The following is a 16,170-nucleotide window of genomic DNA, read 5'->3' on the forward strand; positions in this document are numbered from 1 at the left end:
TAATGCACTCTCCCTTGTCCCCTGATACCCCATCTTCATGCCACATCTTAACAGGAGCAAGGGGTCTTCTAATATGCATGGTAGGATGGGCGTGCAGTGTGCTTATAGCCCAACATTTGGGTTTTGGGTTTTGCCCAGTGAGTAGATGTTATGTTTCTTGTCCAATCGACCACTTGAACCAGCAGCAAAACAATGTATGAAAACCATTTGGCTTGTTGATGTAATCTGTGGGTGCCAGGATTGGAAACTAGCATGGTTGATGCTTGGAAAACTCATTTCCAAAAGTGCCTGCCCCCAATGGTGCCTGGGGGTGGGGTGGGGTGGGGTGGGGTAATCCAAAAAGTCTAGATGACAGCCATGACCACCTGACAGAAGCCTTGCTCCTTTTATACAAGAGTCCTAAGCACAGCGCCTGTAAAAAGGAGCAGCAGGGCTTCCCTTACGATCCTTATCTTGACTTTTTTGACTTCCTCCCCATAGATGCCTGTCCCTTCTCCCTAGAAACTTCAAAAGATTATTCCTCCCTCTTCCCCCCCCCCGGCAAACTGCAGTGAATGCACATACAACCTTTTGAAGCCTCTGCGGACTTTTCTTTGGAAATTGGGAATCTATAGGAAGGTGCTGTAGGACAGTCGGGGCATCCAGTATGCTGCTCTGGGCCTTTGCAGAATCCATCTTTTGGTTCTGTCACCTCCTTTGCTGCGGTCTCTTCCATCTACTTCTCTATATCTTGTCTCCCAACAGGACCTGAGCTGGGGCTTTCATTCCCACGCCCTGCCCACCCGTTCCCACTGCTGACACCATGATCTCTGCTAAGGACAAGGCAAAAGCTCCCAAGGATAGTATGACGCTCCTTCCCTGCTTCTACTTTGTCGAGGTAAGAACAAGGTTTTCAACGGCTTCCCCACTCACCACCCCCAGCCCCAAGAACTGGAGGAAGGTGGAGAACCAGGCGGCTCAGAGGTTTAAGCTGGGTGTCCTAGGTTAAGGGTGAATGTTGAGCCCCCATTTTCTCTTTTGCTCCCAGGCAGAGGTTATCACTGCGGCTCATTAGGACAGACCTAATTTTTCAACTCTTTGCCCCGGCTCAATCTCTTTATTTACTTCTGGCCCCCAGTTGCCCATTGTCGCGTCCTCCATCGTGACTCTGTACTTCCTGGAGCTGACAGACCTCTTCAGGCCAGCCAAAGTGGGCTTCCAGTGTTATGACCGGGCGCTTTCCATGCCCTACGTAGAAAGCAATGAAGAAATGATTCCTTTGCTGATGCTGCTAAGCCTGGCATTTGCAGCTCCCGCAGCTTCTGTGAGTAACTTGGGACATGCTACATTCCTTTCCTCCTCCTTTATGTATTGGAGGTATCACCTGCCTTTATCTCATACAACTCAAGATAGTGTACCTAATGCTCTCTCCTCCTGTTTTCTCCACAACAACAACTGTGTGAGGTGGGTTAGGTTGAGAGGGAGGGACAAGTCTAAAGTCCCCCAGCTGGCTTCCATGACTCAGGGAGGACTTTATAGTTCCATGAGTTCCTCAGGAACTCATAGTTTCCTGGTTTTAGTCTAGCACCTTAAGCTCTACTCCACACTGGCTCTCAGTTTGGACTTTTCATCATATTTGCTGATTGAAAAACTCAGGTCCAAAAAGGCCAATTCTCAGGGGTGTGTACAGTGGAGGAGGGGGAGTCAAGATGGCATCTGTACCTGTGTGATCAAAGCCCCCCACTCTCTCACCCTGAAGAAGGCCATCTGAATCATTAACAGCTGTCTTCCTCTTCCCATATAGATCCCTCAGGAACATAAGGCAACCTTTTCCAACAGAGGCCCTCCAAATGGTTTGGGACTACAATTCCCAGTAACCATCTGGGAGTTATAGACCCCAGGCATCTGGTATAGAGCTGGCTGGAGGACGGTGACATAAGGGTTCTGCTGGATCCATCCCCAAACCCCATGAATCCCACCATTTCCAGCAGTGACCAGCAAATGCTCACCAGCTGGGCTTGAAAGCAAGAGTCCTCTGCTTAATTTTTCTGTCTGATTTGGTCCTCTGAGTTGGATTGCTGGTCAGAAAGTCCATTTGGTCCCGCATGGGAAACCTCCAGGCCAATCCTAAAGACTGTGGCAAGTGCCAATCAGAAATGAGGGCTGTGCAGCAATTCAGATTAAAAAGGCAAAATGCGATTGAGAGCATCCATGGGCGCATCTAAGGCACCCAACAGCAACAGCTTAAAGATGCCAGATCTTATCCTGGTCTTGCATGGCTGTCCTCTGTCACTGGTATATGATCCAGGAAAAGATATGCTTGGTTTGAAGCCATGTTTTTCAAACTGGGCTACTTTAAACAGTGTGGATTTCAACTCCCAGAATTCCCCAGCCAGCCATGCTGGCTGGGGAATTCTGGGAGTTGAAGTCCACACTGCTTAAAGTGGCCCAGTTTGAAAAAAACAGCTTTAAAATTCCCAACAGTGCTATATGCACACCTACACATCTGGACTGGTGCATAGCCTATTTGAGATAGACCGCTGCTGAATGTCCAAGTTTTCCTCATGGTAGTCTGGGTAAATAATAATGATAGTCTTGTCTTTTCCTCTATGAATTTGTCTAATTTCCTGTTAAACTTCTCTGATTTTACGGCCATCGCTGAAACTTGCAACGGCGAATTCCACCAGCTCAATCTGCCTTGTGTTATTAATTCTTGACATTATCCTTAGTCTTCTGCTTATCTGTTTCACTGGCTGACTCAGCCGTTCCTCCCAAATCCGAGGATTAAACCAAGGGGGAAAAGATCTGGTATCTCTGCCCTTTTTCAATGGGGTGTAATTTTATCATCTGTTTCATGCTTGCCCTCTAGACATTTTTCCTTCCCCAACGCTAACAGCAGCAAAGAAATCCTCCCAAAAGCTCCTTTTCTGGGCTCAGATCTGCCTTATCTCCATCCTTAAAAGCTTGCCCCATGGGACCCACAAGACTATAGGTCAGTGTTTCTCAACCTTGGCCATTTTAAGAGGTATGGACCTCAACTCCCAGAATTCTCCTGCCAGCTATGCTGGCTGGAGAATTCTGGGAGCTGAAGTCCACACCTCTTAAAATGGCTAAGGTTGAGGAACACTGTTATAGGTTGACCCACCTTGTAGCACAATGGCCACACCACCAAATCTCTTGGCATGTTAGCAACCTGAACAGCCCAGGGCAGACAGACGGAAGGAAGGACCTCACATTTGATTCTGCCGCTTTGCTTGGCAGATCATGGTGGGGGAAGGCATCGTGTATTGCTTGCAGTCGAAGATGAAGGGCCGTGGCAATTCAGAAGGCAGCATCAATGCCGGCGGCTGCAATTTCAACTCCTTTCTCCGCAGGACGGTCCGGTTTGTGGGTAAGCCTATTTACATCCTTCCTCTTTGGGGAATAAAATGTCCCCATGGTGCCACAACAGTGCAGTCGAAGCTGCCATTTGACTTCTTTGACCGCCCCAATGTCTCTAGTTTAATAGCTTAAGCTTAGGCCCTCCTCAGCTATATATATCCCTGAGCCTGAGAGGTTCAGACTAAGTGTTGGCACCCAAAGATATGATTGCAAACAGGTTTTTTCCCCAGTAAATCCCAAATGAAAAAATTGCGAGAAAATTAATACAAAAAAGGGTCTAACACCACTGCTTTGGTTGGCTGGAAACCCACCTGTTTGCTTGCTGTCACAGAAAAGCAGTGGATTATTTTCTCAGATTAAATATCACTGTTTTATGGAATGATTTGGTCATCAGTGATGGCACATTTTAGAACAAAGGTCCTCCGATAGTTTAGGAGATCTGCTCCCAAATTGACTGTTAAAAAAATTGGGTTGGGAACACCATTTAAGGTTGAATCACTCATACAGATATTATTTTGGGATTAACAGCAGAGTGTTCCCCGTTGACTTTTTTCCTCCATCGCTTTTCTCTTGTATTTTTCATTCCTAACCCGCTGAGCAATATTCCTTTGCCCCCTTTTTTTAAAAGGGTGGTCTTAAAATTTAGAACAGGCTCCTTGGAGGAAAGAGGAAACCTTGATAGAAAAATGCTTGCTTGGAGTTGTCGTCCACACTGTGCAGTTGGTGAGTGTCTGGCAGGCAGCTTCTGTTTTTTGAACGGAGGCTGGAAGGTGGCGTGGGTCCAAAGCGCCCCTCTGCTTTTTCCACCAAGCGTATGATAAGTAGCAAAACTACTCATTGGAAGCTAAGAATAATCCTGCACATGCTCCAAGATACTCTTTGTCCTTTCATGCATCCCACAACTGATCCCCAGGACCTAATCCTACCTGAAATTGCTCCCCCCTTCAGGTGTCCATGTGTTTGGCCTCTGTGCCACAGCCCTGGTGACCGATGTCATCCAGTTAGCCACAGGATACCATGCCCCTTTCTTCTTGACGGTCTGTAAGCCCAACTACACTCTCTTGGCTATCTCCTGTGAGTCCAACCCTTACATCACTCAAGATATCTGCTCAGGTCAAGATCAACATGCCATTCTCTCAGCCAGGTTAGTCCACCTCCTTTTCTTTTAGACCTGTTCTGGAAAGTGGCCTTTCCTGTCATGTGCAATCTGGTTATTTTTAATGTCGTTCATTCAGGCTCATCTTGGCTATAGTTGCTATCACAACCATATCATCAGCCACGGTTTCTTAGAAAATTTGCATGAAATTTTGGGGGGAAATCGGACATGTATCTGAAAGTTTACTGCTAGAATAGAATTGTGCTTCTTTCTTGCACTCTTTTAAAGCCAGGTTTAGCCAACATGCAAGTGATAAGAGGTGCTGAGATGTTGAAAATAGATGTTACTGTATCAGAGTTAGGAATTCTTTCCTAAATAAACATCTTTGTGGCAGGAAACTAGCATATAGTCCCTTATATACTAGTTTCTGCTTGCATAGATGGTTTATTATTATTATGATTGAGCACCAGTAGCACAATAGTAACCTATTTTGGTACCTCTAGATTTTACTATCTCATTCTGCTGTAGTTATAAACTTAGACATGGCACTTTTAAGTATATAGTATCCATTTTCCCCTTTGCTTTTAATTTTAGTTGTGGGAGACTAGGCTCCAGGCTACTGAAATGAAATGTCTTTTATTCCATTCTCCTGCCTCTCAGATAAAAGAATTCTGCCCCACCCTCAAGTTTAGTCTGACTTCCTAGCTTGTATTGTTGGGCAAAGGAAGTTTATGTTTCTCTGTTCTCTCTATGGGGAGAGACTTTAATATATTTCCATTTTGACTTCCTATCCCACACTAGAAAGAAGGCAAACATCAGGAAGTCATCTTGTAGCACCTTTTCAGACTCAGGTTATGCCTTTTAATAAATGTGTTAGTCTGAAAAGTTGCTACCGGACAACTCTTGAATTTTGGCTACTGTAGACTAACTTGGCTCTCCTCCTACAATGTCCAGAAGGCAACAAGTGGTCCTTGCCATAATTAAAAATCAAAGTAGCTCCAGGTTGAATTGTTGAGTTGTTCTCTGGATTTGTGTGATGGAATGGAATTATGAAGGCCAGACTCAAGGAGAAAAACGTTTTCTTTCATCTCCTGAGGCGAGAGGGAGAGATAAGAGGATGAGACTGGCACCTCCCTGAGGAATTCACAATGTTGTGGCTGCATTACTTGGGAACTGGGGTTTCAGTCTGGGAAGATTCTTGCTAGAGGTTGTAGCTAATAAACATTGCTGGATTGAATTTACATGGTCTCTTGGAGTTCCTTGGGCTAGGCCTGACATCAATCTTCTCAGACTGAAACCCCAGTTCCCAAGTAATGCCAGCCACAACATTGTGAATTCCTCAGGGAGGTGCCAGTCCCATCCTCTTATCTCTCCCTCGCGGCTCAGGAGATGAAAGAAAACGTTTTTCTCCCTGAGTCTGGCCTTCATAATTCCATTCCATCCCAATTTGCTTCTCTTCCTGCAGACGTTTCATGACCAGGCTAGGTAACATTATCAGTGCATGGAGGAGTGAAGGATGCTGACTGTTTATATGTGGTAGCTGGTCTTACCCACCTTGAATGGGATAGTGGCTCTTCCTAGGTTGCTTTTTGGGTGCAGTACTGATTCTTCTTTATCTGGTTTATCTGGTGCTGGTCTGTGGTTATTAGGAAGTTAGTGTGATGAGGAAGGATGTGTTTATGTATTTGTTCAATTTATATAGCTCTCCATCTCGCATATGTGATTCTGGGCTGCTCAGTTTAGCTCGGTTTGCCTCTTGCTCTGAGTTTTGACTGCTTTCTTTCTTGAATGGTTGGTAGACAGAGCTTATCTCATTGTGCAGTTAATGGCTGATTCTTCAGAGCACCCTATCTATAGGAATTCTCTGGCTTGGACTAAGAGAGTGTTTTTAAAGTGTGGTCTGAGGACCCCTGGGGGTCCCCCAAGACCCTCTCGAGGGTCCGCAAAATCAAAATTATTTGCCAGATATGGAAATTATTTGTGAAAATTTAAAACAGTGTCACTCTTCTCATTATTATTTTTTATTGTTAAAAATATAGGGCTTTTTTCATGAAGAAATTATGTTACTATCTAATGGGTTTAATATTGTTATTTTTACATGATTCAATAAATATTCTACATATGTGTTAGTTTTAATTTTTAATTCGATAAATATCAATAAATAACCCATACAAACCAAAGGTTTTTTGGGGTCCACCATAATTTTTAAAAGTGGGAGGGATCCTGAGAGCAGAAAGTTTAAGAAACACTGGTCTAAGTTCCCCAACTGCACTTGTAGTTGAACTTATCAGTGTGTTGTGAAATTAAGGCGTTTTCATCGTGTCTCCTGGCTGGATGCTCATAGATGTTTGTATGATTTCTTTCTCTCTTCTAGGAAAACGTTCCCTTCTCAGCATGCCACACTGTCTGCTTTTGCTGCTGTCTATGTATCAGTGAGTTCTATTGGTTAATCTCAATAATGGAAAGAATCAGGATTGTAAAGAAGCCTGCATGTCATAGAGCAGAGAAGTGCTATCTAAGACCTACAGAAGCCTCCAATAGCTGAGATCCAATTAAGTTTTTAATGCAACAGAAAGAGAAGATTATTTAAGACATACTGGGGCATAATCACATTAACTACATTGAATTCTAATTACATTTAAATGTAATGAAACGAAATTTGATTTTTGCCTTGGCGCTGCTGTTTCTTAGAATGTTTCCCAACACCCCACCTCTGCCCCAGCATGTCACTCAAAACAAAATCAGCCTGGAAAAACTTGCACAGCCCTAGTGTGGTCTTCACAGCTCAAGGTTAAGAGTCCCACTATGTTTCCCATCAATAAAAATGGGAGGGGGAGGGGCTGACAACCATCTGTTGAGGTATTACATGAATCTCCGGATGCCAATTTAAAAAAGACCTTTTGAAAGAGAAAGTATTAGAGGTTCCATATGTGGTTAGTTAATGCCTTCATATACTCAACACTAATTAACTAATCAGTCAACCTGGTATAGTCAATTTCATTCTGTTACAATAATAACCCTAACCCTAACTATAAACCCTTTAACACCATCAAACAACATCTGCCTATCCCAGGTCCTTGGAAAGGATTCGATAGGTGGATAAAAATGCCCAATCCAGGCTAAACATCTGGCTGACTGTGCAACCAACAATAATGTATTAAATTTATATTCCGCCCAGAGTCTCTGTGTGATTGAACTGTTCTTACCAAAGCTATACTGCCACAATTGCAATCCAGTGAAACCTTCCAGATATAACTGATTAGGTCACTGTACAATGTCTCCGTTGTCATCCACAGATGTATTTCAACTCCATAATCTCAGACAGCACCAAGCTCCTCAAGCCAATCTTGGTGTTTGGTTTCGCCATTGCAGCTGGCATCTGTGGCTTGACGCAGATCACCCAATACCGCAGCCACCCTATTGATGTTTATGTGGGCTTCCTGATTGGCTCTGGCATTGCTGCCTACCTGGTAAGTCCCTGTCTTTACAAGTACCATGGGAAGAAGGGGCAGGGAGCAGAAGGGGTCCTGTCTTCTAAAACTGGTAGACATATATTGGGTAGCCTTTCTCAAGCTGTAAAAGTATGGAACGTTTGAAACATTCTCCAGGGTCATAGAAATCCAAGGTGGGAGAGAAAAAATCATATATGGAAACAGATAGTCTAGGATAGTTGTGATTGACATACCAGCTTTTTGTACCATGTCAATTTTTAGTACATAGGAATAGTTGTTAAATCTCTCTCCTGCCCCACATTGTTAATTAGTATAGTCCCAGGGAGTTGTACTATATAAGTTTTACTTATCCAAAATAAGGGAGTCAAGAATATATATTTCCATCCTCATCTGAGCATTTTTAGACCTTTACTCCATGATCCTTGCTACACACAGGCCTATCATGCAGTGGGCAACTTCCGGGCACCAATAGAGAAGGCTCCCTCCAACCCTCCTGCCAAGGATGCTCTCAGAGCCCTGACTCAACGTGGGCATGACTCGGTTTATCACCAGAACAAGTCAGTCAGCACAGATGAGCTCAACCCCCAGACCCGGCTGGAGGGGATGAACCGGCAAGTGCCACGGGAGAAGAACTCGCTTGGGAGCTTAAAACGGGCAAGTGTTGATGTGGACCTTTTGGCACCCCGGAGCCCTATGGGCAAAGAAAACATGGTTACTTTCAGCAACACGTTACCACGGGTCAGCACCCCCTCTATGGATGACCCGGCTCGCCGCCACATGACTATACACGTCCCAGTGGACGCCTCCCGATCTAAACAGCTGATCACTGAATGGAAACAGAAATCAGTGGAAGGCCGTGGAATGACCTTGGCAGAAGAGGTTGCAAGGCGTGTTGGCTCAGATTCTTTGGTGGGAGAAGAAGAGGATCATATCCCACCTTCCTTGTACCCCACAGTTCAGGCTCGAACAACTGAACGTGCCTCTATGGGTCCTCGGGTCCTCATCCAGCCAAGGCCCAGGGCCACCCAACTCGTCCACATCCCTGAAGAAAGTCAAGCTAATGCTGGTGCTAACATTTCACCCAAAAGCAGCTCAGCTGTGAGGGCCAAGTGGATGATGATGGCTGAGAAGGGGGCAGCCCAACGGGTGGCCAATCCACCGCGTCTCATGCAGGTGATTGCAATGTCCAAGCAACCTGGGATGGTATCGGTGACACCCAAACACTCAGAGACATCTTCGTCCTCCACCAGCTCTGATTCTTCCCAGTACTGCTCCCCATCAGAAAGAGACAGCTCGAGTGTTGTTACCATCGATGCCCATGCTCCCCACCACCCAGTTGTACATTTATCCTCTGGAAATGGCCCTTGGGAATGGAAGGCCACCCAGAAAACTTCTGATGGCCAAGATGCTTATGAGCTCAATGAGGTGGGCAAAGATTACCATGGGTTCCGGCCTGCCAAAAGTGCTGGAGTGTCACCTGGTTCCTCTGTCAGCGACATTGAACAGGAGGAGCCCCGTTACGGCAGCGTGGCCACCATCAATGTGGCAGTGGGTCTGGGAGGGAGCGCATCATTGGTTTCAGCAGAAACCAGCCCTGGAGAAAGCATTCTGGGGGCCTCCAGCCGGGAATCAACACTGCGGAGAAAACCAACCAGCTTAACAGTGGGGGAAAAGGATGGCCAAACGGAAGAGACGGAAAACTTCTATAAGAAAATGCAAGCCAACCGGGGATTTAAGGAATAATCCCACCCACCTACCTCTGGCCAATGCTATCCTGGGCCAAACTATGATTAAAACCGTGACTTTTTTTTTTCAGACAAGCATTGAATTTCAGATGGTAGGACTTCATGAAGATTATATTCAAAAACCAAGGTAAAATTGTGTTTTCTAGGACTCGTACAACAGTAATTCAAAGGATTGAATATATTATCAACAATGGCAAAGTAGAGAGTCTCCTGAGTAGCCCTAATGTCTAGGATTCATATGGAAGACATTTTTAAACAGTATGTTTGGATCAAGTCATTGGACCTCCCACTTTGGGATTATTTTATCTTCTACTGCACTAGGAATGGATACCATTGAAGAATTCTTGGCTGGATTTTCCAGAGGATTTAAAACAAAAAAAATATGGGTGGTATTAAAATAACCATAGATTATTCACAAGTACTGATTGTAAAGCCAACAAGGGTGAAAAGGTGGGAATGGAACAATCTAGCCTGGATCTATTTGGGGTGTCCTCCGGAGCAGTGCTGGCTGGATATAATCCAGCCTTTCCCAATCCGATGCCTTCCAGATTGGTTGGGTTTCAATTCCTCCAAACCTGACCTTTGGTGATCCCTAGCCTGGGAAGCTTAGGGTCAACTTCCCCCTCCCCCCAGGAGTCTGTATGTATGTTGGGAGGTTGTAGTACAACAGATGGGGTAAAGTGTTAGGAAGGGGTGGGAAAATCTACCTCTAAAAGTTCAGTCTTCTTCTGAGATGCTTTAGAGCAGTGTTTCCCAAACTTGGCAACTTTAAGATGCGTGGACTTCAACTTCTAGAATTCCCCAGCCAGCATGAATTCTGGGAGTTGAAGTCCACACATATTTTTTAAAATAATTTTTATTGAAATTTTTTTAAAAACAATAATAAAAGACAATACAAACTAAACTCAGAAAGGAAAAGAAAAATAAAGAGAGAATAGGAAGTGCAAAAGAAGAAAAAAGGAAAGAAGAGGAAAAAATAAGAAAAAGAGAAAATAAATATTTAAAGAAATGGGTTTCAATCTTCATCACAACAAGTACAAACAAACTTACTAATTCTTCACCCGTATAAGGTTACATGCAAGTATCTCTTCTTCCCATAACCCTTTTCCATATGCAAATCCATAAGTTGTTAACATTTCAGTCCTGGTATCAGCAAAAAGTCCATAAAGAGTTCCCAGAATTTTATAGAAACATGTCTTATTTTAACCTTGGTCAAATAAACCAACTTTCTATTCCTTCCTTTTGCTTCTAGCAATCTTGATCTTTAATTCATTGAAATGTTGCCATAGGATTTGATCTCTCTTTGGTTTTTCTTTTTCCCATCTCAAAGACTTCTTCGAGGCTTTAGCAAACCTCTTTTGTAAATCCAATAATGAACCATTATCCAGGTTATTCTCTTGGCTTATCATTTGTATTTCCACTTTAACCGTCATCTCTGTCTTATAATCCACAATATTTTTTTACATTTTCCAGTATTTCAACAATTTCTTTATATTCTAATATTTTGGCATCAGGTGAGGTTTGTTTCAGCTCTTTATCCTGTAGATCTTCCAAAGTATTCTCTTTCACATCTGTCATTTCTTCTTTAATATCTTTTGTACATAGTCTATCCATAAAAGCAGACATCACTGCTAACACTGTAGCTGCTAGTTTCTGTCCCCCTTCTTCAAATTTCTCCTGGAGTATTTCAAATGTCATACCATTTTCTGTCATTTTGTCTCAGTCCTGACCAAAGACAAAAGGCAAGCCTCTCTCTCTCTCTTTTTCCTTTCATGCCTGGAATCTTTCATCCTCTCTAGTGTCCAATTTCTGAAATCATAAAGTCTCCAATTTCTGTTATGACTTAAGGTAGACTAAACAATTTAGTCCCCATGAAGGTGCTGTTTATACAATTATAAATACAAATTTATAATTGTATAATAAACTACCTTCATGGCGGCTATATGAATTTGATTAATAAATAAATAATTTTTTCCCCAAATTTTATAGCAAAAGTCATAGTATTCCAAATTTGTCTGCTTCCTTAATTTATTTATAAATTTCTTCAATTAAAGTCTCATGCATTCTTTAAGTTCTTAAGCTTATAGTTAATTTTTCTTTTATTCTGGAATGAAGATAAACTCACCAGATGACTTTGCCAATTTGTTGTTTTGAAGATCTCTATTAGCCTTAAGATAGTTAAATGGGTAATTTCCAAAAATGATTAGAAAGTGAGGTTAACGAACCCAGTGTCCTTTGAAAGGCTCCGCTGCAGTTAAGAGCGTGATGGCTTCCCTTCATCTCCCATGGGAAACTGCTGTCCTGTGGTCTCCTTGCAAGGAGCAGCTGTCCAGAGCACAAGTGGGCAATCTCCTATCCTCTCCTTATCCAGAGAGGTTCCTTGGGACCAGTCTACCTGCCAGCCCTTCAGTCACAGCCACAACATCATCTCCATTAGTTCAGAGACATGCTAGCTCGCCATTCCTCACCTGGAAGTCAAAGTCCACACATCTTAAAGTTGCCAAGTTTGAGAAACGCTACTTTAGAGAGGTATTTTTTTTTTCATCCCAGACTAAATTGGAGGTCTGTAAATATCAAAGTGTTTCAAAGTAAACAGAAAAGAGGATGGAGGTTGGACAGAAACATGTCACATTTTGAAGAATGTAATTTAACTGTATTTCTCCTTCTCTCACACTCAACAAGAATAGGTCATACACCAGGCAGTGGAAATATTCTCTAAGTACATTCATGGTACTCTTAGAAGGTCCTAAATGAGTTCAAGGATATTGCCCACTGCTATCAAAGATATCTGCATTTTCTGAAGCCTACTTAGTTTACAATATCTGCTTAGCTTCAAAGAATCACAGAGAAGCATGTGGAACTATTTGGGGCAGAAAAGAACATTCACAGAATTTAGTATCCAGTTTAGAACGTTCCTCCATCCCTCAGCCCCTGAGATTTTGAGAGATATTAAATATAGTCATAAAGTTTATATATTTAACTTGGAGTGTAATTGTCAAGAGGTTGAGTTCTCTGCTCAAAGCCTTACAGGCACTTAAACTGAAGGATCTCATGGCCCATGATTTTAATCAAGGTTATATACAAATGAACACCTTGTTGGACAGCCATGAAATTTTAGGCCCTACCTAGCCTTTCTTGTGGAGGTATTTCTCAAAAAATGGCAGCTGTAAGTCACAAAATTTAGTGGGGAATTATGGAACTTTCTCACTGCATCTCCATCAATTTGAGGTGTGCAATGAGGAATATGATCAGGGTTAAAATAGGGATGGACACAATATAAAATAGCAGTTTTTCAATACCTAAAAAGCTGTCACCTAGAATGTAGGGCAACCCTTTTCTCCGTAGTGTTGAGGGCAGGATGAAAACTAATGACCAGATGCCAGCTAGACATTAGAGAAACTTCCTAGCAGTAGGAACTGTTCAACAGTAGAACAGCCTGCCTTATGAGGTGAGGGAGCTTTTCTTGCAGGAAGTATTTAATGGGAAGTGTCCCTTGTTAGAGTGAAATGAATTTATTAATGCAACAGTTCTGGGTCCCAACTTTCTGTATTTAATGCGATTTAAGGATCTAACCACATTCAAACCAAATGTAGGATGATGGCTTCTTTCAGCCTGAGTATTACTGAGATGTTGAAATAGCCTTCCCCACAAGCCACTTTTGAGAGTGTGTCTTGCAATCACAAAATCACAAATGGATGAGAAAAGATGGTGCCTCGTTATCTAGATACATTTAGCAGGATTAATCCATGTAGTTAACTACAGACACACTATACTGAAGGGGGGCCAGGGGGATACAGTGGGGTTTTCTTTGCCAAATCACCCCCTCCCAGATACAGGTCTTCTGTTTTCCATGACTCTCAGTAGAACAGTCAACCCAAACCGAGATCCAGGATGGCGGCTTCTACCTTATTGGGGGTTTTGCTCAAGTTTTCCTTTTGTGCAATGATGTCTGGATGGAATTCTAAGTCTCTCTCCATAGCAACTGTGACAGATAAAGGTTCTTTTAAGGGAATGTTGGCATGAATAAAATGGTTTATCTAGAAGGAAGGCATATATAACCGTATGGTTTGGTGGGTGGGTTGGGGGGAATAAGCCTTCCATTGAAGACATAAGAAGAATGCTTAGATAGTGGTGTTTATTAGTGAAAGGGGAAGCATGAGGGAGCAGGGTTCAGTTGGAAATTCATGGTGCTTTAAGGGTCCACCAATACAAATCATTGGTTTCTCCATGCCAGGAGCTACTGAGATATTACAAAAGCCAGCTATAAGCCAGGTACCAATGATTGATGTGAATGAAATATGTTTGGAACCCTCAATTAAAATTTGTTGCTATGATTCCCCTCCAGAGTTGATGTAAGTGTGCGCTTGGGCCCTGAAAAATGGAATAAAGAACTGACATGGCAGTATTTGCTGATCCTGAGTTATGAAGGGCCTGGGCAACACTGGATGCTGTTACCATGAGAAAGATAATAGATATTCTCATCCTTTTATACACACACACACACACAAAGGCTTTGAATCAGAGCAATACTGCATAATCTATAAATCAATCAAGGAGGAGGAGGAGGAGGAGGAGATGATGATATCTGTTTACCTGAAAAGAAGATTACCTTCCAATTAAGTCAATCATCTCAAAAGGGAAAAAGTAGTCAGGAAAAAATATATAAACTTAGACAAAATGCTTGCATTTGGTCAATTTAGGGTTGCCAATTCCAACCAAAACCAAACCTGGAGGTTTTGAACCTCCCACTGAATAAATGTAGGCAAAGGATACATTGTCCATGTAAATACTGTATGTGTCTAAAACATTTAAATATTTTAAAACAAAGAACAGGCCAGAAAAAAATATGAATTGAATTGATAACGAGTCATTTAAATTGATGGCTGGTATGGGTCTTCCGGGCTGTGTGGCCGTGTTCTGGAAGTTTTGTTTCCTAACGTTTCGCCAGCAAGGTTTAGGAAACAAAACTTCCAGAACACGGCCACACAGCCCGGAAGACCCACACCAGCCATCGTATTCCGGCCGTGAAAGCCTTCGACAATACAAAGTCATTTAAATTGCTTGTAAAATAAGGCACCTCATTTACAAAATTAAGGGACCCTTATTGCCTAAACTAGTTATTCTCTCTACTTACATAAATCTCTCTCTCTCTCTCACACACACACACACACACACACATACACCCTTCTCCTCCCTTCCATCAGAAACAGCAGAGAGAGAATTTAAAAAACAAGGGAGATTGATGAGAAAAAGGAGTAACTGTACTGAGAAAGGAAGGACAAAGCTGGAGGGACATTTTGGAGAGAAAAAGGTAACTGGCAGGAAAGAGAAGAGAGAAACCCTAATTCAGGGTCTACGAAAAGGGTTAAATTCACCCTGCAAACCGTTCTCCCCAAACATCAGCTAATCTTCAGAGTAAACTTGGAAGGAATAGGCACTTGGAAGAGTCTTTGGCACTTCCTGCTTATTTATTTATTTAGCAAATTTATATGGCTGCGCATCTCACATAACATGACTCTGGATGGTGTGCAAACACAGCAGCAATTAAAACATAGCTAATCTTAAAACACAGAAATATAAAAAATATAAACATAATTCCTTTGTTCTCAATTTCTTCTATCAATACCTGTAAGATCGATTCTCTGCAAACTCTTCACAAGGGATAAATTCAGGCCTACGCCTCATCAGCTGAAACAACCACAACCCTACAAATGCGAATAGCAGAAATCAGTCCTTGGGTACAGCGACGTAACGTGAACTCCTTTCGGTTAGGGTGATTCTTAACACAGGCAAAAGCATTGGAAGGCCTGTGGCCAAATTTGTTGGTCTTTCCCAAGAGTTTTGTGAAGGAACGGTGCTGATACCTCGTAGATTTCTTTTCAGGTCTCTGGAGAGATCCTATGTTGAAGGATCTCTCCACGTCTTTGTAGGACCAAGAAGCTAATAAAGGCAGTTGAGAACAAATCAACAAAGCTTCACCCTCTATGGCAGTGTTTCTCAACTTTGACAACTTTAAGATGTGTGAACTTCAACTTCCAGAATTCCCCAGCCAGCATGGCTGGCTGGGGAATTCTGGGAGTTGAAGTTCACACATCTTAAGTTGTCAAAGTTGAGAAACACTGCTCTACGACATCCTATTTTCTGTTCCTTGCTCCAAACTTTGTTGCTGCTGTTCCCAATGCTTTATTGGCTTCTCCTTGGCATCCTACTTGGCGTACCAGGTGTTAATGGGATACAGCTTTTTTTCTTTGGAAATATGAACAGAAGTGAAAAGGACAAACACAGCTGGAGCTTTGTAGCAGGCACTGCTGTGCAGTTATACCCACTTGACTAAACGTTAAGAAAGAGAGAAAGGATGCTATGCAGTCCTACTGGATCTGGCAGACAACGCCAGGTGCTGACACTGCAGCTGGTTCCTTGGGGCCAATCTTGGCATCTGCTACTTCTGCCAATTGTTTATGAGAGATGGCAGGCATTGAGACTTGGGATAAGAGCCTGAAAGCTGAACCAGTGTCCA

At 42.8% G+C, this 16,170-nt stretch overlaps 1 protein-coding gene across 1 annotated transcript; it reads left to right on the top strand.

The window, feature by feature from the left end:
- Nucleotides 1–802: 802 nt before the first annotated feature.
- PLPPR3 (phospholipid phosphatase related 3) lies at nt 803–9,772 on the top strand. Its single transcript, XM_007434639.2, has 7 exons — nt 803–877; nt 1,118–1,303; nt 3,241–3,370; nt 4,309–4,504; nt 6,831–6,888; nt 7,753–7,926; nt 8,344–9,772. The coding sequence occupies exons 1-7, from the start codon at nt 803–805 to the stop codon at nt 9,649–9,651; spliced, it is 2,127 nt and encodes a 708-aa protein (XP_007434701.1). The 3' UTR covers nt 9,652–9,772.
- The last annotated feature ends 6,398 nt before the right edge of the window (nt 9,773–16,170 follow it).

The sequence above is a fragment of the Python bivittatus genome, unplaced genomic scaffold (assembly GCF_059951505.1).
Source record: "Python bivittatus isolate LINGU-HERP-01145 unplaced genomic scaffold, Pbiv_v1 ctg000580_np1212, whole genome shotgun sequence".
Classification (NCBI taxonomy): Eukaryota; Metazoa; Chordata; class Lepidosauria; order Squamata; family Pythonidae; genus Python; species Python bivittatus.